The sequence below is a fragment of the Vidua macroura genome, chromosome 2 (genome assembly GCF_024509145.1).
Source record: "Vidua macroura isolate BioBank_ID:100142 chromosome 2, ASM2450914v1, whole genome shotgun sequence".
Classification (NCBI taxonomy): domain Eukaryota; kingdom Metazoa; phylum Chordata; class Aves; order Passeriformes; family Viduidae; genus Vidua; species Vidua macroura.
In genome coordinates this window covers 99,370,664-99,396,471 of record NC_071572.1, presented here as the reverse complement: position 1 = coordinate 99,396,471, position 25,808 = coordinate 99,370,664, and the positions used below count along the sequence as shown (strand labels likewise).

General features: G+C 40.7%; 1 protein-coding gene across 4 annotated transcripts in view; it reads right to left on the bottom strand.

Moving 5' to 3' along the window:
• CAB39L (calcium binding protein 39 like) overlaps positions 1-25,808 on the bottom strand; it is a 61,251-nt gene that overhangs the window by 17,882 nt on the left and 17,561 nt on the right. For 3 of the 4 annotated variants that reach the window (XM_053970925.1, XM_053970923.1, XM_053970927.1), the window contains exons 3-6: positions 25,503-25,715; positions 16,387-16,535; positions 5,950-6,114; positions 1,674-1,792 (exon numbers count right to left, since the gene is read on the bottom strand). In XM_053970925.1, coding sequence (XP_053826900.1) covers positions 1,674-1,792; positions 5,950-6,114; positions 16,387-16,488 — 386 coding nt within the window. In that variant the 5' untranslated portion in view covers positions 16,489-16,535; positions 25,503-25,715. Of the gene's footprint in view, positions 1-1,673; positions 1,793-5,949; positions 6,115-16,386; positions 16,536-24,753; positions 24,773-25,502; positions 25,716-25,808 lie in introns of those variants that run through there. The other variant, XM_053970926.1, reaches the window with a different exon arrangement.

The window sequence follows — 25,808 nt, the reverse complement described above, 5'->3', positions numbered from 1 at the left end:
GAGCTCTGATTGAAGATCCTTCCCACCCAGCAGAGCTCACATTAAACCACAAAAAAGCAACCTTTTGCTTTTGGGGACTGACAGGGGCCAGAGGAAATTTTGCATCCAATGGAAGTACAGCAGTCACAACAGTCTTGGGCCATTTCTTTTATAGTCATGGTAGAGGTGATTTTTTTTTTCTCTCCAGGTAATGTTGTGATGTCATGTAACAAACGCAGAATGGCACAAGTCAGCCAAACCCACTTTCCTTTAGCAGAGTTTGATTTCCTGTATTTCGTATAGCATGTTATAAATATATATCTATATAGTATAAATAACATAATTCATTCAGCATTGAATAAATAAGAAAACATGTCCTCAGGTCACATTTTCACGTGGTGGTGTCTAACAGGAGATGCTTGTTTCCCAATTCTGCAGCCCCACACACACCCCACACTGTGGGCACACAGCAATCTGTGTGTTCAGGGACTTGCCCTGGCTGCAGGCACAGATTTTAGGTCTCATTTTTAGACAGTCCCAGCAGCAGGACACAGGCAGGAAAAGCATCATCATGTCTGATATCATTACACTGTTCTGCAGCAGATGCTCAGGCTGAGCATGACTGACACTGGACTTCTACTGATGGATTCAACTGCACTTTTTAGCAAGACATTCCAGAAATGGCAATTCTGAGCCAGTGCAGTGCTGCAGAGGGCTAGCCAAGACATCATGAACAAGGAGCCCGAGGACCACAGACACGCTGCTGCATGCAGCAAGATTCTCAAAAAAAAGCATCTAAGTGATGCTATTTAAATTCATGCACCAGCTCAGGTCACTTACTGTAAAACGTCTGTCAGAAGCAAATATGCATAAAAACTTCACTATCATCTTAATATTCTTGGTTGCTACAGATGCCAAAGAAAATCTGGGACAAAATCCAAAAATATTTTTTATCTTTAAATGAAGCCCAGACATATGGTAGTGATGCATGCTCAATGTGCAAGATCAAAATGAGTGAAAAACTGAAAAAGCAAAGACAGAGAAAAGAGAAGAAAATTATTATATATACATATGAAATTAAAAACAGTTTGTAATAATAATGGAGAGAATTATCATCACTGTCCTGAGGTTTAAAAGACCAAAAAAAAACATTGAATGCTGAAAGTTGTGGAGTTAACTGCAGAAAGAATTTAAAGTTGAAGTTCACTTGTGGCCACAAGGGTTGGAGGTTGGAGAAGTCTGTCCCACAGACACAACTACTCTTTTAATGCATTTTTGCTTCTCTCTGTTCTACCACTCAGTGTTCCAGTTTGACTCCAGTTATTTACAGACACCACTGTTGGTCACTCCTGCAATGCAAAAAGGTCTAAATGAACCTGAGCAGTCACCAACAATGCTACACAAGAGCTCATGGTGAGAAATGAAGTACACATCATATGGGGTGCAGACAAAAACAACCAGCACATAATTATTTCAACATGAAGTTTGGTGAAGAAATAACAGCCAAATGAAATAATCCCATCATTAAAAAGTATAGAGTTCCATAGAAGGAAAGTCAATATGAAAAAAAGTAAGAAAGCTGGAACAAAATCTGAAAATCCTTTTTTTTTTTTAAACTAAAAGTGAGAAAGTAGATCAATTGCAATGCTAGCAAGTTGCAGGCAATGCTCTTTAATGAAACTCAAGGCACCTACCCTTTTAGAAGCATGAATAGGATATGTGGATGGGCACTAATGTATTCCACAGTAGGGCTGCGTGTGCCAATCTGTCTTCTCAAAATGTTGTTGAATATCTGGGAAACATCCTTTTTGCCCTGTTAAAGAAGCAAAATATATCTTTGTTTAGAAAAACATGAGCAAACAACCATTTACTATAACATCAATTTAAAGTACAAATGAAACTGAAGTCAGAACAGGTCAGCCTTTTTTTTTCTTCTCCAGTCTCTGCCTCATATTTGCTGTTTCTCCAATGCCACAAGAAGGTTTCCTCCTTCAGGTGGCTCTGAAGGCTCCCAACTTCATTTGCATCTTTTTTTTCCTAAATGAAGATGTGCATTCCTCTTACACTGCCACCCAAGTCTTTGGCTATTTCAAATAGCAACACTAAAGCACCATAAAAGCAAGCCACTACCCTGAGCCAAGCGTGCTGTTGCCACGTGTGTTGTTACTCCTGTAGCCTCCAAATGTGAGCAATCGAGCTGGTACCAAACCACTGCCACACTGCCTACACTTAAAAAGCTAAAGCTTTTTATCAGTCCAGTGCAAACAACTCCAAGTGTGATTACATTTCTGAAAATCGGTGTTAAATTTAAACTGTGCCCATTATTTACCATGAAAAATGGAAGAACTACTACCAATAAAATGCCTGCATCACGTACGTGTCTCTGCTTTAATCAAAACTAAAGTCCTTCTCTTTGTCCTGATGCTGTGCTGTATGCACCTATCTACACAATCACAGTTTGTCTTCAAATGCTTCCCTATGCAAACAGCTTTCCAGAAGGTCTTTCCAAATCATGTTTTGTTCAGTCAGAGGGTTCACCAATACATCTTGCATTAGAAATCCTCTTCCTCCCCACCACCTTCTCCCCTGGCACAGCAGAGAAATTGATGTGAAGTTAAGGGAGGTGAGAGATGGCTGCACTAAGGACCTGTAACCAAGGCACTGAGTCAACAGCAGGTCACTATGCACAGGGCAAGCTGAAGCAAAAGGTCACTTTTAATCTGTACATGCTGATTGATCTGTCTTGGGAGGACAAACATTCCTTGGCAGAGAAATTATTGAATGTTTGAAGCCAAGGAGCAGATAGTTTCACACGGAGGAAAATTCCCTGGTTTCACCTCTACAAATAAATCAGTGCTGAGGAACACAAAATATTCTGCTTTCCTACTTGTTCCAGCCCAGCTGGCCTGGAGACTTGGAGACTCTGGGAATTAAACAGGAGAACCAAATCAGTGCAGGCCAGTCCATCTGCCTTTGTCTGCAACACAATTTTGACCCTTGGACGTAATTTCAAATAGGCTAATTCTGTATAAAGTCATCCCATTCTCCCCCATCTTTACAACACCCATATCATATGCCTGGAATCCTGTGATCCCCACGGGCTTCAGCAGTTACTGCAAGATGAAAACAATTCAGACAAAGAAGAGCTGTTGAAAGGGTGAGGTAAAGATGGCCAGAAATTAAGTGATCCTCTCTGCTATGCCAAATTTTATATTAGTTACTTAATACTGTGTGCATTGCAGCAAAATATCCATGAGCACAGAGGAGATAGATATAGATATATAGATATATGTATTCAATTATAGCTAATTTTCTAGAGATCAATGATAGTGAAAGCCAGAGTTGATCTCCATGAGTTCTCCAGGAGGGAATGGAGGCAAATAGGAGGGAACCGTGACATATTTCCCTCACCACCTGACATACATTAAAATTGTAAGAGTGTTTTGAAACACTCCTTACTTGGATCTGAAATTGAATTTTGCCTTATAATGAAATACATAAGGCCACTGAAGCACAAGATAAGGCAGCATGAAGAGAAAGTGGCTAGACAAGAACAAAAAAAACCTGCCAAGGATGCATTATATAAATAAAAAAATGTATAATACTTATACCATAATTTAGCCCTTGTTTCAAGGCAAAGTAGGGGAAAGATTGTAAAATCACCAGTCCTGGGCTTGTAGTTACTTACTGCCTATTTTAGGGGCTTTACAGTTTGTAAACCTTTAGGCTTACACACAGTAACACCTACATTTTTAGTTGAATTCTGCTGTTTGGACATTTGCCTCAATTCTTTAAAGTTCAAAAATAAATTTCATATTTTAAATTTCTGAAAATCCAGTCTGATCTTGATTCTGGGCTCCTGCCGAAACCTGACTTTAATGCTTCATAACAATATCATCACTGAAATTATATGTTGTTTGTTGAGTGGCAGAAGCAATAAACCTGTGTCTTCTATGGATGTGTGATGGATGTGTGATGGAAGTCTCCCCTACACCATTTTTGAAAATACACCTTTCAAAGGGAAGTTTAGTTGTGAAAAACTGGGATCAAAGTGGGCAGCAGGGTTGGTGAGGAGGACACAGGGAGTCAAGACAAAGCAAAGCAACATTATTGCCTTCAGAAATCAGATTTTCAGTAGTTTATGATTTGCTTTTTTACCATTACATACGGATCAAAAAATTAACTCGCGTGTTATAGTGCGATGAAATTGCTTGTTCGATGAAGCAACTTAAATACCAGCTGTGGCCACCAATATAACAAAATGGAAACAGAAAACCTGATAAACTGGAAAATCAGTGGGAAGACATGAAGCCAAAGTAGCAAATGCTCTTACTGTCCTCTTGTTCAGTGACATTTGGTTTCTAGTGTTTTGTCCAAAGAACATGTATAACAGCTTGGCTAAATTATTGGAAAGCTTTTGCAATTAATAAAAAAATATATTTTGCAATAATAATTATGAGAATTGTTTGTAATAACAGCAATTCAACAACAGATTAGGTATTTCATCCAGTGCTTGCTTTTAAAGACTGTATGTTCAATATGTTGATACAGATTTTTTTTTCTGGCACAAGCAGTACAGACTGTCATGTAACTAAAAAAATTCAGAAGTGTCCCTTTTGTGCTTAGAGTATCTTCTCCTCCCCCCTTCTCCATTTTTCTTAAAGGGTTTTTTAAGAGCTTGGGCTGTTGGGTTTTGAGTATTTTTGTAATTAGACATTTAACAGCAACCAGAGGAGGCACAGAGAAGACAACACATTAAAAAAAAAATTCCTGAACTTAAGACCTGAGCCAAAAGTGAGAGAATGCCACTAAAAAAATTCAATAATTGATGAATTCCATTTTCAAAAATTAATACAAAGTAAAAAATTAATACAAAGTAAATAAATCAGTCCTTGATCCTGGATTTACTGCTGGCATGGGGTGAAATCACCCATTTTCCTCCCTTTCATTCATTTATAAAATGGAAAGAGAATAACTTCTACACATGACTCCCACAAAAGTTGTCTCTGAGAGCATCAGATCTCTTTGAGAAACTGGTTTTTCTCCCCAGCAGCTGCCTGTACACTGGGTACTGCTCCTGCTCCAGACCTCAGTGGTGGAGGTTTGGCTCCTGGTCGCTGGGGATTTCTCACTGGTGGTCAGACACTTGTGAGGAATGGCACCCAGGAGCCACAGAAATCTCCTAACAGCAGTCCCTGGGGGGCACTATCCCAGCTGAGTGCAAACCACAAGAATGACAATGACCTAACAGTGACAGAATTTATTCCCATCCCTACCAGTCAACAGTAAATTAACAGGGTTGATGTTTATCCTGAATTACTGCCATCTTTGCTACTATAACTCTTCTCCTTACTTACAAACAACTTTTGAAATATATAAAATTAAATAATATGTATACATATACATTCATATTAATCCTTCTACCATGAAGAAAATGTTATACTCCTTTATTCTTTTAATCCAAACAATTAAGTGGGGGACACCCAAATTACCTTGCGACCTGCTGTCTGTTTTTCAGTTCCTTTCCTCTCAACTAAATGATTTTAATTCTTTCTGTCTTTGTCACATGAAATTCTCCGTGCTTGCAATTATTTTTATTCCATGTCCCTGAACCCTTTCTAAATTGGACCCTCTTCAGAGACAGCAGGTAGCTCTAGTTGCAGTATCCCAAAGATCATCCCTGCAGTTTACAAGGTTAGTCCTAGACAGTATTCTGTGTCCTATCTTGTTTGGATACATATGGAAATATTTCTTTATTGTTTTTGTTTTAATTTTTAAAAAATCAGATTTACTGCCAGTGTACGAGCATGTCTTTCAGGACACCAACCAATCTAGAGCAGCAGCTTTCTTCAGCCTGTGGAAAACAGTTTTGAATGCAATGAAATTACTCAGACTTCAGAAAAATATGGCTCTAGTCACTGAAAACACCAAGATCACGGAGATGAAAAAAGTTTATGGATGCTGACCTACCTCAAAATCTATCAGCTGCAGGTTGGCAATAAGTGTCACTAGAAGGCCACTGTTGTAGAGCTCTTGTGCCAGCTGGGCCACGATTTCTGTGGGTGGCTCTTTGTCTGTGGTCCCACACAGAATTTCTTTCATTGCTTGCAGAGATTTTGACACTTCCTCCGATGCCTTTTCGCCAGCAGATGATGGGGTTCATTTTAAAAAATGAAACAGGAAAGAAAAAAGGGTGTTCTTTTAAAAGACATGCATTTCAAAACAAATATTTCTAAATGTACTTACAATGATCATTATCTATTGCAAAATGATATCATAATTTTAGGTAATCATGGAGGCTGGAGCATCCATACTGCACCCTGCAGGCCGTACACAAGATAAATTCAATTTATACATGACATACCTCATTTACAGACCATGGGCATAAAATAGGGCCAAGAGAGCAATTACCAACCAGTGCCAGCAAGGTCCTTTAAGAGGTTTGGAGGCAAGCACAGCCGTGCAGAGGCAGCAGCAATTTCACTGTTGCTCCCCCTGTCCTCCCCAGTGGGCTCCATGGCACACGTGGGGCAAGAGGTGCCAGATGAAGGTACCAAACCAGGTGGCTGCTCCCACCAGAGGGGTGGCTGCTGGGCTGCCTGCCCGTCCACTGCTTCCTGATGGGCTGTCCCAGCTCCTCTGCTGGGAACCCAAATAAATCCTCGCAGCCCTGTGGCACTGCTTAACCCAGCAGGCAGCTGAACACCACACTTGCTCACTCTCCCTCAGTAGGATGGGATAAGGAACTGGGCGGGGGGGGGAGAAATAAATTTTTAGGTTGAGATAAAGATAGCTTAATAGGATAGAAAAGGAAGGAAGAAATAGCAGCAACAACAACAACAATAACAATAATAAACACCAAGTGATGCACAATGCAATTGCTCAGCACCCAGTGTCCAGCCAGTTCCTGAGCAGCAGCCCTGGGCCAGCTTTCCCCCCAGCATTATGTTCTGAGCATAATGCCATGTGATATGGAATATCCCTCTGGCCCACTGGGGTCAGCTGTCCCAGCTGTGTCTCCTCCCAGCTTCTTGTGCCCCCAGCCCACTCACTGGTGGGGTGGGCTGAAGAGCAGAAAAGGCCTTGACTTAGGGTAAGCCCTGCTCAGCAGCAACTAAAACATCAGGGTGTTATCAACTTCATTCTTATCCTAAATTCCAAACACAGCACCTTACCAGCTACTAGGGAAAAAAATCACTTTATCCCAGCCAAAGCTTCACAGCTTTGCACTGCCACCCCCTATTTCTCCTCATCAGGTGTGGTTTGAGCCAGCATCTTCCATAAGGGATTTGCTCACTGAGCGCACAGGCACTTCAGCCTCAGGTTGAGAAATTTAAATGAAACAATTTGCTTTAGTAAAGCTCCACAGCTGCCACCAAGTGAAGTAAAATAGATCTTTCACATCTTTCGCTCCCACCTAGAGTATAATAATACTGTGCAATGTTTCAGGTACCTAATGTAGAGGAAGAATCAGAATTACCTTACAAAATATCTTGACCAGCAGAATTACAACATGGAAAGGAAAGAGACATGCCTGTAAACAGGTAACAGCTCAGCATTCATGCAGGCAGCTGGTCAAAATCAGATCAGATGTGAGTGATAATACCCATTCCCAAGGAAAAGGAGCACTGGCTGCAGCATGGCAGCCCTGGCTCATGCTCTCCTCACACCTTTGCTCCACTTTGAACAAATAAAGACTCTGTGGAGGATAGGAGTAATTTTTTTTCATGTGGATGTGTGTGCTGTAAATCCCACCTGCTCCAGCCATGGGGCTACGGAGGCAACGGCTCCTTCTGGGTCGGGTTATATTTAATACACACATGACCTGCAGCAAGGCCAACTGGATTGTTTGGCAGGGAGTGGGAAGGAAGTAAGGAACAGGTTTGAAAGCGAAGCTGAGAATGACAGCAAACTGACAGGCAGGATGCTGAAGACAAGACAGCATTTCACATCTTTGAAAAACCTTAACTTGAAGTTAGCCTTTTGTTAGCATAGCAGGTGAAAAAAAATTCAAGACAAACACAGAAAGCGCAATAGTGATTTGTAAAAGCTAACTGGAAATTAATGGATGTTCAAAGCCACATCAATAATTTCTATATATCGCTCACATATATTGAAAAGAAAATCATCATGCTTTCAAATACCACCCCATCAATCTGCATAACATAACCCCACAGTGCTCTGAAGAGGCATCTCTCACCTGCTGCTGATCTCCCAACATTTTCAATCACAGATTTTATTCACATTAGTGAATAAAAATGATACAAAAAACCTAAAAGTCCTAAGAAAAACCAAAAACAAAACCAACCACAGTAAACAGCTACTTTTACATTGCAACTACCTGTAAGATTTAAGCATTGATTTTGCACAGCATAAAGAACTGCTCTCCTCCAATCTCTTTGTACCTACTGGCAATTTTCTGCTGGTTGAGATATGTCAGCATGAGCAGAGTGTAAATGAGCATGACTGTGTGATAGCTTCTAACAGCAGAAGTCTTGATGTTCCTCACCATCACTCAGCAAAAGAGCCTATTTTTACCTCAAATGTTAGTCGTGTGTCACTTGAGATATCCCACAGAGTACAGATGGGATTAACAACAGGGGCTCTATCTTAGAAACTAAAGCTCTAAATCTTTATAAGAGCTAGGGTAATATTTTTATTTCAAAGGCAAAGCCCATACATTCTTGGCTTTCCACCCCTTCTGCTGGGCTGGGTGTGAATATCTCTGGCATTCTGTAGTTAAAAAAAATGTTAACAACTTTGCTTTCAAGTAAAAGTAGTCCTTTCTGATATGTAGAAAAAAAGGTCTGCAGGACTCAGCTTCAGGTTTAATTCTCAAAAAGGAGGCCAAAAAGTGCTGTGTGAGTAAATGAAACATAGAACACTTGTGCTGGTAGGCAGAAGTGGCCACCAGAGCTGCATTTCTCTAATCACCTGCCATCCCATCCACTTGTCTCTTCAGCTTTTCCACATGCAATTTAGATTTCATGTGCTATTTTCTCCCCCTTCATAGCCTCTCCATGGTCTGTGTTTTGATGTGCAACTCTCCACCAAAAGTTATTCACAGTCAAATCTAAGGACCGCTCCTCAGTGGATATCCCTCACAATATATCTGGAGGAAAACCACAATCCCAAACACAGATTCTTAAATTAACAGCCTCCATTTTGACATTTCCACTTAATCTCACAGCAATTTTAGAATAATACTTTAAGTACATAAGCACTGTTTCTAGGATGGAAACTTTCTTAATACTCAGAGAAAAAAGACATTCCAAGATCCAAAGACCCAACATCACTCCAAAACAAACAACAAAGCACATTCATTCACTCAAATACATGGAAAATACATAAAAATATATCTGCATAAGAAGTCAGACCAGTCCTGAGCCTCTTTAGGAAAAATTGCAAAAACCAACAAAAAGCCTCAGCAAGACATCCTCCCCCCAGCAGTGCCACAAACGGAATTTCAGTGACAAAAAATAAAAAGGATTCACTAGAAACCCCTAAGTCTATTATGACTTCCATGCTACTTTTTTTTTCCATCAGTGGCAAGAGCAACAATAGCAAAGTGCTGCAACCATCACTCCGGCAGAAGTTACAATGTAAAAGAAATAATTTCATGACATATCAAAGCATTTCAGCCATTTGCCTCACTCTTGCAATTAGGCACAATCTTATTTCCAGCAGATTTTCCTTTTGTCGCCTAGGTACAAGTAATTTCCATCATGACTGAATTTTTGCCATTATATTTAGACAGGCTCTTGTGAACAGAGAGGAAAAAAGGGAGGAAAGGAGAAAACTAAACACACAATCCTCAACAGAACAGCTTATACATAGACATACTAATGTCAAAAGTGGGATATGCTGAACTTTGGACAGTCCAAAGTTGCAGGTAGTGACAAAAAGTGAGAATGACACGCAAGCTGATTCCCAGCACACGCACAAGTTTAGTGTTTGCACTCCTGTTCCTGCACAGATGTCAGGATCTCAACCTCCTAAGCCAGGTTTCTGGTCTTTCCAACAAGTCTCCTTCCAATAAGAACTAACTCTGCATCCACAGAGTAATGACCATCAACCCAGAAGAGGTTTTTGGGTCCATTTTGAAAGACAAGATTTTGTGTAAATGTTGAAATCTAACAATCCTTGGGTTATGTTGCCAACCCTACTGGACTAGATGATCTACAGCAGCCTTGGAGATGGAAAACAGTCAGTACAGATAAGCCTGCACAACTTCTCTATGTTAAATTATAAATATGTTCAACATCCCCTCCTCATAAAGCTGATTTTTGGTCAGTATTTATGTGTCTTTCTACACCTACCAATAGCTTCAACCAGAGCTGGAAATTTTATTAGCTGAAGATTGTTGTCTCGGTTTATTTTCCTCACAAATCCAAGTTTTGTCACTGTTGACTTAACAGGAACATAGCACAAAGAAAGGAGCTTATGGAAAAATGATTCCCTGAAATTCTTTAGGAGAAAAATCTTCCCTGAAAGACTGATTGATCTTCAAGTGTGGGATAGGCTGTGGAGAGGAGAGCCATAGGAATATGGCAAATAGGCACATACTGGTTGTGTTTGTGTACCTAGCACATTTCCAGGTCCAAAATCTGTCTATAAACTGTTTCTCTCTTGCACAGCAGCAGACAGTAACACACAGAGATGTCTGCCAGTGTGATGTTAAATACTCCAATGTGTGATTCAGTGATCTGCCAGTACTCCGTGCTGTGTATTGCAACTAAAAGCATAAAGCTCCTTGATTTGGTCTTATCTGGTTTAAAAATATTCTCACTGTGTGATTCAAACCAATTTTTCTCCTAAAAAGCAGTGCCAATGCAGCTCTCTTTACATGCAACTGTAAGGATTCCCAAGAAAAGCCATTAGCAGAATCTGAATCAAACAATCACGTAACTTCAGGATCACCCCAAATGACTTATTCTTGATGCAATTTCATGCTGACTGGATCTACAGGGCCAAATTGTGGATATTTTGGATCAGGAGGCCTGACGTCTGTTATTTAGCAAAACATTATGGTCTAGTACTCAAGGGAGCTGGCAAAGACAATTTGGGCAAGCAAGCGCAGCAGGGAAACGCCTCTTAGAAGGATGTATGATCAAATGGAGAAGACAGGTTTGCCCCACCTGGACATAAATTCCTTTCTCACTGTTAAGCCTGCACTTAAGACAGAACTAAAGGTTCTGAAAGTCCTTAAAAAATAAAAGCAACCAGAATAGACAGGTTTAAACTCTTGGCACCAGAACCTGATAACATCTGGAGTTTCTCCCACCTCTAGAGCAGTAACAGGCCTTAGCAGAACAGGGAAGCTGAAACATGAAACGCTCCACAAAACCCCAGGACACACAGAGCTAGGGGGAAGGGGTGCCAAACCCTTCTTATCTCATTCCCTTGGTTTCAGTGTGCAGCAATGAAATGGAAAGCAATTTTGCAACTGGCTCTGGCAGCTGCAGAATCACATCCATGGGTATTCACGTTCCCGGCAGTCACACAACTGTTCTTCCATGCAAATGCACACAGAGCCCTCCACATGCACCTTTCACCTCATCTCACACACCAGGCCCCAGAGCTTTACCAACACAGCAGCCAGCAAGGTGAACAGCAACCAGGAATGGCTTCCTTGTTGCTATGTAAAAAAGCAGGATTTATTGATAGAAGTATTTGTTCCAGATATCTTGAAGTCTTTTAATTGTAGCCTTAATCAAATGTTGCTCTCCTGACCCTTCTGAACAGCACCAAATTTGTTACAGCAATGTGGAGATGAAAGAGAGGACAGACTGCAGTGACCTACCTGAACGAGCAGTCTTGTTAGAGAGATTTAAGTGAAAGGGGCAAAAGCGCGACACTGCAGGTTATTTTTACGTCTTGCTTCACTATGCTTCTGAGCACTGACTAAAGGCACCACAGCCTGAAGTTTTGCCTGACAGGAAAGCACTCAGCACAGTGCTCTGAACCTACTCTAACACATTTGGGTTCATTTTCCACAATAAACCTTTGTCTTGGATCAGCTATACCAGAAATTGCAAATCTTTCAGCCCATCTAGACCACATGCAAAGATTAGACCAAGTTTCAACCAACCTCAGATCGGTTTGCTGCACTAAATTAAAAGCCTGTGACACTTGGAAGACTTTTGCTGCAGGGCAGGTTCAGAAAATGTTACCAAACCTGTAGGCACCACAGATGGCACTGAGTCAGGCTGCCGCACCCGAAGGTGTTTGATTAGCAGCGGGAGGGTGATGTGTTCAAGGACGTCCTTCAGTGACAAACTGGATGCCACCCGCACTTCTTTGTGCTGACTGGGCTCAGCAGCTGAACAGAAGGCTTTGAGAAGTCAGGATGTCACACCCCTTTTTTTGTGAGGTTGGTCAGGCACCCTTTCTATCAACGCTCCTTTACAATAGCCATCAACAAAGACAGGGCGACACACCAGTAATAAATGGAGCAGTGTGACCAGAGTGGCACACGCTGTCCATTCTTCCTCAGGTTCAACAGATATCATCTCTTGGTATCGTGGCTCCTCTTCTCTTCACCCCTATTTACATGCATCCTCCAAATGCTAAAGGAGTTTGTGCCAGAAAGAAGGAAGAGAGCCTAAGTGCTGAAGGCTTTCTTTCCTATGTATTTAAATGCTTTCCTGCTTTTCTAGGTAGTTCCAGAGCAGGCATTTCTCATTAAATTCAAGGACTGATTGGTTCTACATGACTGAGATTAAATTGTAATAATAGTTATACAATACTGAAATAAAACTTAATTAATTGTTCTTCACCACATCAAAGCCCAAACAGGATATCAGCAATTGTATATGTTCCAAGAACACCTTATTTTATTTGAGATGTTGGAAGAGAGGAGGATTGTTGATAAAGAACATTTTAGTCCACTTTTTGAGCCCTGTCTTACCCTACATAATCTCCCAATTATTGCATTAAATTTGCCAGGGCTGCAATCCCTTCTTTAAAATATATATTTTTTTAAAAAAATTGTAGAAGCAAGGTATTAGAAAGAGCACTTCAGAGGAAAAGGAGCCAGATGTGCTGGCACTTCTCAACGTGTGGTCTATCAAGCATCAAAATGTAGCTGAAAAAATAGCAAACCTTTAAGCACACATATATCCATGCAAGCAAATAACAAGAAATCCCACATATAAAAGTAAGAACCAAACATCAAAATTTAGCCTGTTTTTCAGCTGGGAGTGTTTAAAAAGCATCAGAAAGCACTATGGCAACACAACACACATTAATAGTTTAAAAAAAAATTAGACACGTGGGGAAAGTGGGTCAAACTCAATCCTTATCTAAGGAGACAGATGCTAGTGCAGTCCATGGAGTTTAGTTAAAGCTTGAATGGGTACTACTCTGTGAGTAACAAAAAGCATCATGTAGAAAGAGTGCAAACCTCTGTATATCATGTGTGCATGATTAAATGCCTCAGAAAATATGTATCATTTCCTTTACACTTACAACTGGCTTCTCTGCATCCTGTCTATCAAGTCATATCCTCCACCCTCTTCCCATTACCTGAAAAGTCTTAACTGCTCTGCTGCAAAGTCCTAACTGCCCTGCTGCTCTACCTGTGCACTGCATAGCTTGGCAGGAATGATCCTTTCTGCATTATTTAAAAACATCCCCTCTAAGACACAAATGACTCCTGCTGCAAGTTGCACAAAGTTGTATTAGAAGCATCAAGACCCTCTCTGCCTGACCTTGTGCCCTCCTGGCTGCTCATCTTCACCTCATACTCATGATTTCTCAGCTGGAAAAGGAAAGGAGGTTCTCTGCCAGCCCTGCAGTTAATTCAGGCTTTGCCCCACTTCTCTGCCAATTCTGCCTGTATTAGCAGCTTTTAGCTGCCTCAACCCACATACCACATTGGCTGTACTACAATAACAGCTTAATTGTCACAGGATAAATCTTCTTGTTTAAGCATCTGAAGCAAGTCCTAGTTGGAAACTACTTTGCACGCAAAATCAGGGATGCTCTGGAGGTCTACCCTGGAAATGCTGGGAACCTTGGCTTTATGGTGAGGCATAACAGTACCCTTTTAGTTCTTACAGCAGACTAAGAGCTAGAAATCTGAAAAATTGGACAGCCCTGAGTTGCAAACTTCTCAGGTCACAGGGCTACAGGGTCCAAACCCAGCTCTGAGACATCCAGGGTTTCTGGTTCTTGCAGTAACTAAACCTCTAGGCCCTTTAATGAAAGTTTGGCAAATTTCTTCTCTCTCCAGAAATCAAATTGGAGGTAAAGTTAAAAGCCTTGCAAGGTTTTCAAGAGCACAGAGTACAGCAATGTGCTTTGTTTCTCTTTGCTTTTGTTTTCAGTTGCATTTCTCCAGTCTTTCTCATGAAAAGACATTACTCATTAGCATTACTGAGTATATTTTGAAAATCTTTGGGCAAATGAAAATCTTTCCATTGTCTTTTCTTCTCCAACTCAAACTGCAAACAAAATTTAGAAATGGTATTACTAAGTTCGCAAACCTGAATGGATAGCAGCAGGTGTGATTGGGCATGGTGGTTTTGCAAGAGCTGTTTTTCCTGCCAGTTTTTAAAGTTTATCATCATCTCAGTAGTAAAGATAGTCCTAATGATTTACTTCCATAAACTCAGGAGAATAAATTTAGCTATTTTCTTTAGCAGGTATTTATTTCAGGACAGTTCAGTGGAACACCTTAAATGAAAGGCAGAATTGCCAAGGAATCTCTAACCTTTCCTTCTGCAAGGAAAAGGACACTATGTGCTTCCTTGACATTACAGTACAAAGCCCTGAGTCAACAGGCCACATAAGCTTAAACCAATGCAAAAAAAAGGCTTTCCTCACCTTCTGCCTTGCTGTTGAAGGGACTGCCTTGTCCCCCTCTCTCCTCTCCCCCGATCACCCACGTTCACCCCAGGAACAGCCTCTACCCCATAGCAAAGAAGTACACAAAAACTAAGTGAAAATCAGCCTCTTCCTGTAAAATAGGCACCATTAAGTTCACGAGCTGTTTCCATTCTAATACGCCAGGGAAACATTCCGTATCTTTTGCTCTGTGAGGAAAACACACACCAGCTGTTCTGACTTTTATGAAAAATTTACATTGAGCACTCAATTTTCTAAGAAGTCTGAATTTCTCCTTGTCACTGACACCCAAATATACAAACCAGCTCAAAGCCAAAAATTCTCAAAACCACAACCCTGAGGAGTCACTCTGCAAAGCAGATCAAAAAGAAACCCAAGTATGGAGCTTCTGCTTTGAAAGTCTTCTTTAATCAGGCTCCAAAGGATGAATTCAGCAGGGCAGAACAGATTCTGTTGATTTATTTAGTTACTTATTTTATGTTTTAGTTCAGACTCAAATTCTCTCCCTTCTCAGGTTACTGAAGGTATTTCAGAATGAAACATCAAATACTAGAGACCTCCCAGAAATCCATGTGTCTTACCTTATGTAATTAACACACTCTGAACTACTTGCTTTGAACCAAAAGTTTCAAGAGGATTTCGCTACAGGCACAAAGGGCTCCATGCCTACTTTTTGGGTTGGGATTGTTTTCATACAACTTCCTGCACAACATGAATGCGTGCAAACATCGGCTCCACAGAAAATGTATTAGTATCCCTTATCAGCTATTTCTGCTTCCACTGACAATCACTTTTAACTTAAAGTTAGTCTGTTGTTAACTAAAACCATATACTTCTACTACAGCAAGAGTGTAGAGGGCCAGAGTCTCAGATGGAAAAAAAAAATTATGGAAGCTCGAATTCCTAACTGGGAGCATTGTGTGTGTTGGGAAGTACCCACCAAGTGGTGACTGGAAAAGCAGCAAAAGTAACTCGAGTCTGTGTCATGGAATTAGAAGAGAGCAGTAATATTAGCAAAAGCCTAGCACTATAAATAGAAAATGAGTAGCACAGCTCTTTTAGGAAGCACTGGCACCCAGAATATTAGAAAGGATGAACAGAGTGAGATCTCTTTTATACACATCTGGACACATACAGCTTTCCTGGCTTCTGGAAACAGTGTGCATCAGAAGTAGAGTTTTTCTCTGTAGGTACCTACACATTAATTAGCAACCTCATTTGTTATCCTGCAAACACCATTAACAGTACAATAGTTTTCACACAGCTTTCCAAGCTGTTTTGCTAGATTCATTAGTGTTTGAAGTAGTGGGAGATTACTCTTTGTTTTGGCTGAGGCTCCTGGATGTCAGCATTTTCTGTCTGGCCCCCAGATTTTATGTATTTTATTTATGCAAAAGCCCCCTGATTTCAGCAGAACCATTCGAACACACAGCTACATCCACAGGCAAGCAAGCATTTGCAGAATCAGGGCAGTGACCAAACACAATGTTATTCCCTTTATTCTGCTGTTCTCCCAGCATAAAAACCTTATTGGTGTTCTACAACGTTACCTCATACCTTGTCTGTCTTTTTTTCTTGTTTTTCCAATATGGCCATGTTTTCTTTCAGAACTTTCACAATCTCAGCAGGATTTTTGTGTGATTTACTGAACAAAGGCATGGTCTTCCTTCACCTGGATTTCTTCCTTCAGGATAGAAGAGGACTGCCTTAAATCAAACAAGCAAAAACAGCTTTTAAGGTTTATACAGAAATGCAACAAAAACGCACAAAGACACTATGAACAAGAAAAGGTTGCACCTCAGGCACTACACTTTGCTTCAGCCACACAGTGGAGCAGTGAAAATTCTCATATGTAGGTCTTGCAAGTTTATTGAGGATTATCAAGGCAACATTAGAACACGAAAAGCAACTACTCAGCACCTGCACAGGAGCTGGATGCTCCCTGTAGGAAGCTCTGACCTACAGGTCAGCACACCAGCAAGTCCATGCCTATGTCCAATGTATTTCGGACAATGCACATCTGGCAAGCTCCACTAGATTTCACATATGGGTCCTGTCAGACTTCACCAGCTCCATCACGGTGCAGAAAACCAATTGTATGTGCCAGCACACCAAAAGCACCCTTTGTTTAAAGAAAGCATTGCAAATTGGAGTCCCAGCTTCTTTGCCATCTCTCCTTCAATTGTTTTGTTTTGTCAGCCTGGGGTACCTTGAGAGGAAACAGTTTAAGTTATATGCCCTAAGTTTGACAGACTTCAAGAATCTGTGGGTCAGATCTCACTTGTGTAGAACATTGCCTGACATAAATAAAGAACAGAGGATCAGGCCCAAATATAATCACAAACTTATTCATGACATTTAAATCACAGACTGAGCATTTTAATGAAAATTCTGTTTGTTAAATTTAAAACATTCTTCTTCTGTATGGTTAGAAAGGCAAATACTACATCACTGTATTTATATATGAAAGAAACCAAGCAGCTCAGTTTCTGCTTAGGCTGTGAATTCTTATGGGTTTTGCTGAGGGTCCAATACAAAGATCTATTGAAGTCAATGGCTGACTACAGATGGGAATATGTTCTGTTTAGAAGTTCAGCACTGTTCTGGACTGCATTCCCGTCTGTACAATAAAAAAAAAAGGTAAAAGGGAAAAAAAAAACAAACCAAAAAGCAAAAAATAATCTCAAACTTTCATCTCCTTCCGCAGCAAAAGAAAAACATCACAATTCCTCCACACACACATTTGTACAATCAGTTGTGAAAACATAAATACACACACATACCACTTCAATCCCATTATTCTTCAACATTTGCAATTTAAAAAAGCTTTATATGAGAGGTTTCAAATGAGAGAACTAAAGAAGCACAATACACACAGCGTAAAGAAAACCCAGTGGTCCCAAAGAACCAATTCCTCTCGTGCTTTGTTGTTACTATGGGCACACTACAGAGTCCATCAGGAAATATGATCCCATTTAAGCCATACATCCATATGTTACTAATCCCCAAATAACCTATGGAATTAATACCCAGATTAGGCATACATTCTATCGCAACTATAAATAGTAACCATATAAAACAGCCAAGTACAAAATTCAAACTTTAAAAGCAAAATCTATACAGACTTTGTCCTAATATCTTATTTAAAAAATACTTCAAAACACTTTTGCAGAATATCTTTACAGGAAGAGTTTCTATGACACACAGGAAATATTTTTTAATGTTTTATTTAAACTAAACGTTCTTTTACAGTGCCCAAAATAGGTGAGTTTGTATATAGCTTCTCATTTGTTGCTAGGTCAGTTTTACAGGGATATTTTCACAATCGGTGTCTGAAACCTCACCACTTTCAAGTTCCCATTTTCAATCTCCTCACAGTCCTGTTCAAACTCATTTTTATTTCTCCAGTTTTGGCTACATGACCTTCACTCCTCAGCTGAGCTCTCAGCTGCAGAGTCCTGCTCCCATGCAGCTCAGAGGTGCAAGTTTTGGCAGCACCAGTCACCAGAGCAGAGTCCCACCTCAGCCTGACAAGGTGCATGGTTGAAGCCTGGGTGTACTAGCAAGTCATCCTTTGGGGCACACTCAGCTACACACAGCACTGGAAAAGACTGTGAAGCCAGTATTACACAATAAAGTTGTTTAGATGCTGCTAGCAAGCGCCAAGCACTCTGTAATCCCAAATGTGGTGCAAATAGAAGATTAATAATTCACAACACCCTTTGAGAAGGACCTGATTCTGCATGTTTTTGTTATCCTGAACATGGCATGAGGATGTGATGATGCAAGAGAGAGAGAGTCTGAAATCAGGAGCTTAACAGGCAAGTTGCATTTCAGAAAAGAATTATTTTCATCCAGGGTGGGGTAGGTATATTCAGATTGCTAAAGTCAACCCTTCATCTTTTCTTCTCAGAAGTCTTCACACAAAGAAAAGCAAAGGGGGAGATAAATTGATTTTTTAAATTAAGTACTCATGAGCTGGAGGTTTTGAGATTTTTAAAAAATGAACTTCACATTTCTAACTGAAATGCTGACAATAAATGATTATTTTTTCTCAAAAAGTAACTTACATGGCTGCCTAGAGTAATGTGTCTGTATTTAAAATAATCACTAATTTTACCATAGAACCAGCACTTTTCCACTGCATAGTTCCAGTATCACCATCAAGTCACCAGAGCATTGCTCAGTGATAAAATACCATTTTTTCCCACTACATACCCTAACAGCATTTTAATCACAACAGCAAAACCACCAATAATAGGGCAGGAAGGGACTCAAGAAACTGTTTAATTCATTGCTCTATTGAACAGAGCCAAGTCTCTGCATTACTTCATTAGATACAAAGTCTTAGATACAAAGTCTTGGATACAAAGCAAAGCCTCTGCTATATGCAAGTGGAGGGGGGCAGAAAGAAAAGGGGGAAGAGCCACAGATATGCATTAAATAACATTTTTTAACTTATCCCTTCTCAGGATATGGTTTTTAACCTGCCAAAAGATGATCCATCACTTCAGAAAATACATACTGGCAGCTGCAGAACCTTTTGGTTCCCCATGCAGGAATCTTCTAGGGGGACACGTGCTGTTCACAACTACAGGCAGAAGCACATGGGGGTAAAGTTACTCTGCTGAGATTTGGGAGTTGTATTCCTTAGTCTTATGGCTGGCAAAACAAGGACTCCTCTCCTCCAGCTTTGCTCCCATGATTGGAGTTTCCAGAATCAAAGAAAGCACAAGCTCTTATTAAAGAAGCTTTTATCACAGCTGGGCATTTCTGTCCTGGCCTCCTCTTTGTATCAGCTCTCTGCTCTCTAAGCTTTTTCTTGAAAAGTTTTCTGTTCAGTATAGGCACTACTTTGGTCTAGAAGCCCTATTATTTACATCACTTATTTTCAGTATTTGGAAATATATTTCAGTTTTTTGGAACTTTTTTCCAGGCATCTAGTCCTCTGTCAAGATTGTTTGAAATTTCACAGTTCAAAAGTTACCATGAGAAGACAATTAGGATGAGAAATGGACAGTGTGACCACATAAGCTTCATTCTCTCAAGAAACCAGTCTAAAAATAACTGAAAAACTAAGATGAATGACAACTGAAAAAAAAAAAATGCAACACGGGCTCACCAAAGGTAGTTCATACTACAATCCTTAATAAATATATTTTGAACAGAGAAAAGAGAGTAGAATCCATGTATCTAACATGGAAATGCACTGATTTGAATATAGTACCAAAAACTTAGTTGAAGAATAAAATTATCATATCACCTGACTGAGAAGGCAAGAGCAGTCTGTGGATGGGATCATATTCAGAGAGGCATAGGAGTTAAGAGCCTATCCAAAAATTGTGGTGACTGACAATAGAAAGATATCAACACATAACAGGACTGGAATGTCATTACCTGGGAAACTGGATGGAGTCAAGAGCAAAGGTAATAAAAATGGGATAAAAGTTAAGAGTAAAAAATATTGGATAATGCTGAATGGTAGACGAGACACAGTTTGTAGATGTTCCAGATCCCTGGAAACATTCAAGATCAGATTGGACAGGACTCTGAGCAACCCAATCTAGTTGAAGACATTCATGATAGAGGGAATTGGACTAGATGACCTTTAAAGGTTCCTTCCAACCCAAACCATTCTATGGATATCTGGATAAGCTGAGGACTTACCATGAGAAATGATGAAAGCAAGCAGCTGGTGACATATACAAACACACAAGTATTTTACAGATGTGAGAAAGACAGATGGAAATCTGTGATGAGTCACAAAAATAACGGTCAGTAGAAATCCAAAGGTATTTATGCCTTTGTACACAGTGTACACAGGCCTCCATACAGAACCCTGTACACAGCCCTGAACACCCAGAGTCAACTAGAATGAACAGAGGTTAGAGTGGATGGAGAGAAGCACACTGGATGGCCAGAAAAATGGGAAGACCAGCATGTCTTGGAGGCTAATAGTGCCCACCTTCATAAGTTAAAATAAAAATACAGGAAAGCTGAAATAACAGCTATTTCAGCTTAAATAACAATAGCACTTTATTTATGCAGAACCAAGTGGCTAAAAACTGCTGATGTATAAACTTCAGCTGGAAATGTAAAGGTTTCCACCCATTGGAGCTTTGAGGTTTTGAAATGACCTAATCTACCAGGCACACTACAGAGCATCTGTTCATAAATTTTTGACACTGCTGTCTGGCAGCAAGGGACAGGACTGAATGAACCCCTTTCTTTCCTACTTTCTAGGAAAAATTTTTCCATCTAATGGTTATTCAGCATATGTTTTCATAACATCAAAAATGGATTGTGGACACTCCTGAATTCATAACGGAGAACCAGCCAACTTGTGAAACATTTAGTTTTGGTGATGTTATTTCACTGGTGCTCTTGAGAGGAGCTTATGAGACCAAGGAAAGAAACAGCTCTATCTTACTAGACCACCTCTCCCAGTCTCAGAGATTGTTCTCTCCCAGTCATGAGGAAAATGCCTCAGCAGTGCTGCAGGAGGAAATGAAGTTTCCTAAGCCTGCTGTTTCTATCAGCATGAACATGACATTTCAGACACCAGAGTTGGAGTGTCCAGCACACTTCAGAAACACTACTTTTACAAAAATACTTTCATGGAATATCATTCCATCTTTATTTGGAAGAAAAAAATGGCACTGATTTTATATTAGATAATCCATAGAAACACCAAAAGGAAACAATAATGAACCACTTTCTAAATGTCAGCCTGTTTCTGTTCAAGTTAGGAAAAAAAAAGGAAAAAAACCACACGGACTAAAGCAGTGAATTGAATCCAGAGCTGGATGTGGTGTACATGACTTTTAGACATGTGGTTTACATGACTTTTAGGGTATTCAGTAGCCTGTCAAAGTTAACATCCCCTCATATTCAGGGCATAGAGTCTCTCACTGTCTCCAGCTCTACACACATTTAACCAAGATGGAAAACACAATTGCATAAAACCTATCTACCTACTTTTATTCTGTCTCCTCTGCAAAGGGAGAAGCTGAAACACAGAGATGACAAGACTTACCCAAGGCCACATAAAAAAAACAGTGGCTGTGTCAGGAATGCAACCTAGATCATGTGACAACAAAGCCGACACTTTATCAGGCTTCAAAATATCTCTTCTGCCAGTTTATCTGCTCATAAAGAGAATGTACTTTAAAAATTCAGCACAGCTATAAAGTACAGAAAGATATCTAGTTCTGATTGTAGGCACTCTCCACAATTTCTCTGCTTTTAAGTCATACTTCCTCAAAATATTATAGTGCAACTGAACTTGTAAGCACAATGAAAGAAAAATGCACACAGCAACACCACTCTGCTCAGCAGCCCATCCCACTATGAAGTGACTCAGTGAAGCAGCTCAATAACAAAGGCTTCTTCTTGCCCACAAAAGCAAGAATGGAAGAGAGCACGTGAGCCCATCCATGCACTCTTTGCAAATGCTCCTCTGGACAAAACATTTGGTCTTCAAAACTAAATGAGAAGAAAAATTTCCTTCCCAAGGAGTATCAGACATTTGTCTTGCCTTAGCTCCCAACCTTCATCTAGTTATTGAACAGAATCAAAACACTTCAATAACTCATATCCTGTGAGAGTTTCTGGAATGGAATAAAAAGACCTTCATTTCCCATTCACTGCAGTGTGCCTATGACCCACATAGGTCCTGATTCCAAGTTAGCACACTTTCTTCATCATTTTGTCTAATTCAGTCTCCACATAATGGAAGAGGTCCTCATTTCTCCCTCCTGCCATATTTGGGAAAGCTGTTGCAATGACAGAGCAATGTACTCAAACCAGGAGATGGAAGCCCCCACGTGTGGTGAGCACCCTGAGAAGCCAAGTTTGTCCTTTCGCCCTCCCCAGTGCAGTCCCCTCACACAAGCCATGTTTTACTTGATATGCAGAGGAATCAAGGCTGTGGAACAAGCAACTACTCTGCAAATTCTCAATGAGTTGCAGAGTTTGGAAGGTGCACTGCTAATGAGACAAAAGATTAACAGAAGATGGGACAGATTTATGGTTAGGGTGAATGAATGCCATCTCTGCTGGGCAACTTGATTTTTCCAAAAACTCAAGAATTTAGTCATCATAAGCTTTGATGTTGCCTACTTGTTGCATTACCTGAAATGAAGATGGATATTAGCTGAAACTTCACCTGAACACAAAAAAAAGCACAGTAATGCCTACCATCACCACAAATGTCACTTGTTTAGCAGATGGCAAGCATCCTGTAGATCAGACATGGGAAAGAAGTAGGCAGCTCTGCCCTTAATCTGATCACCTCTACAGGATGAGAATAATAATATCCCACAATTGTTCAATACTGTTATGAAACTGAAGGCACTCATGGTGATGCTCCACTCAAGTGCTGTGGTGCAGCTCTATGGAAGCGCTTAAAAAAAATTATTAACTCTTTTTAACTGAGTGCTTGCATGCCACTTTAGTAAAAAACAAGAAAAAAAAAAAACCCTGCATGTATAGTCTTTCAGCAAACACGGGGGATAAAATGAAACACCAAAAAGCAATCTGGTCACTGAGGCAATCTATTTTGATAGATGCTTTGTTCTATGATGGTGACACCCTGCTCCACATGTATTCACATCCCTATACCCCCTCTGTGGGAGCCATCCAGCTTTGCAGGGCCACATGGAGAGCCAGGTCAGGGAAGTGACCCAGGTTAACAAGAAATAGCCTGCTGGGGGAAAAAAGGTCACACAGGTCTCCAGTCTGCTTCTGCCCAGGTACAGTCCAGGGCTCTACCAGCACAAGAGGGAAAGAAGGGAATGGAAGGAGGGTAGAGACAGGGCTGCTGGAGCAGATGCTACAGCTCAGATATTCACCAACCATACCCAGAATGAGGCAGTGATGATCATAAAGGGGGTATAAATGTGTGGCAATACAAACAAAATACTAATCATAGAATAGTTTGGGTTGGAAGGAACCATAAAGATCATCAGGGTTCCAAGCCCCCTGCCATGGGCAAAGACACCTTCCACTAGACCAGGTTGCACAGAGCCCCATCCAACCTGACCTTGAACATTTCCAGGGATGAGGCATTCACAACTTCTCTGGGCATCCTGTGCCAGTCTCACCACCCTCACCATAAAAAATTCCTTTTGAATACCTAATCTAAATCTATCATGAGTAGGGTACAGAGAACAGAACTGAAGTTAAAGACATTTTGCTACCTTCTGTCCTTCTATTAGAAGTCCTGTGTTTTCACATAAACTATTATTATTATTATTATTATTATTATTATTATTATTATTATTATTATATTACAAAACAGCATTTGCACACTGCAATGCCAGGTAACATTCAGATTCTCACCCATGCAGAAGTGGCATCCTGTGGCACCACACTCACACCAGCATCATTTATCTGTATCACAGGATCACATAGGCTCTCCCAGTCATGCTAATGAACTAGCTAGAAGCGGTAGGTTATTACTTCACATTCAAATAAACTAGAAATATACGAAACCAGAGGTTTTACAGCCACCAAATTAGCAGAATTGAGAAGTCAAGAATAAATGGAATCTCAATTTGCATTGGCTACCACAGAGATCTTTAAAACCTAAAAGATTAAGAATTCAATTCCATGCCTAACTGTAGTCCATAGCAAAACTCCCACAAACTCAGTCATGCAGAAAGAGCTCTCTTAACTAATGTCTCTGAAGTACACACAATTCTAACAGAAGAGCCCTTTACAGCTTTTCATTTACTTAAGTAAAAGGAAAACCAAGTTAAATATCCATTTCTAGTAGGAATAGTAACTGTAGAAATAATGGAAACTGGCAACATAATTTAAATAACACAGGCAGCAGCCAAGAGGGAATAGGACTTCCTCTAAATTCATTCGTGAGGAACGTGGATACTATCTTTGTATTTGGTCCAATATTACTAAACTTACCTCTCTACACAGCATTCACTTGATCAAATTCGTGGCAAGTCCACTGTGTTATTTCAATAGCTTCGTAATGGATAAAAATAATTTTCTATAGCAGTAATTTCACTTTACTCATATTAGCCCAAGAAAGAGCCTTTGTTTTTAAGAAAGACCCCAACTTCCCTTAAGCTCCATTAAAGTTCTGCCTGATGAAGACTTCATGAATCGCCCGTGGCACAGAATCAGCATTTCAAGTGGACAAGACCTATGGGCTGCAAAGGAGGAGCCGGGTCATTTCCATACGCTGTTCCTTGTGGCAGTTCACACGCACGCTCATCTTCCCTTCATCTCCTTCCCCGTGGCTTATGCAAGTGGCCACGCTCTCATTCCTCTGCATCTCAAGAGCCAGTCCGCAGCTGCAGGCAGCCCGCGGAGAGGAGCAGGAGAAATGATATATTGCAGATATTTTATTTTTGGAAACCACACTGTAAATAAAGCCATTTCCAGAGATATTCCATGGACACGGAGTGCTTGGTCGCAGAGCCAGCGCCTTATGTAACAGGAGGAGCATTGTTTAGGGTTGCCTGCATTAAAGAGCCACTCCTGGTAACACAGTTTACAAAGCTATAAAAAGCTACCAGCCTAACTATCGACAGCAAGCGGGCAAGCGGTTTATTACCGAAAGGCCGATGCTAACTGGAAAAAAAAAGAAAGTTTCATTCAATCACTCAACTTTCCGTCGCTCGGAGGACATCACCTCGGCTGACACTTACCGTGAGTGGAAAGGTGGGGGCTCCTATGCAGCCCAGCGCAGCCCCATGGCCAGGTGCTGAAGACAGCTCTGCCGCCGCCCTGCAGCCCGCGCCGCCAGCAGCCGCCTTCAGTGATCTTCCATTTAATTCTCTTTATTCCCCCGACAAGTGGCAGAGCCCAGGGATCCCGCGATTCGGCCTCCCGCTCTTCTCCTGCCGAGCGGCCGTCAGCCTCTGGAAAAGCGTGAGCAGAAAGGATCACTTGGACATGCACAGGCGCTCACAAGCAGCTGTAAATTTCCACTCCCCGCTGCCTGCGGCTGGGCT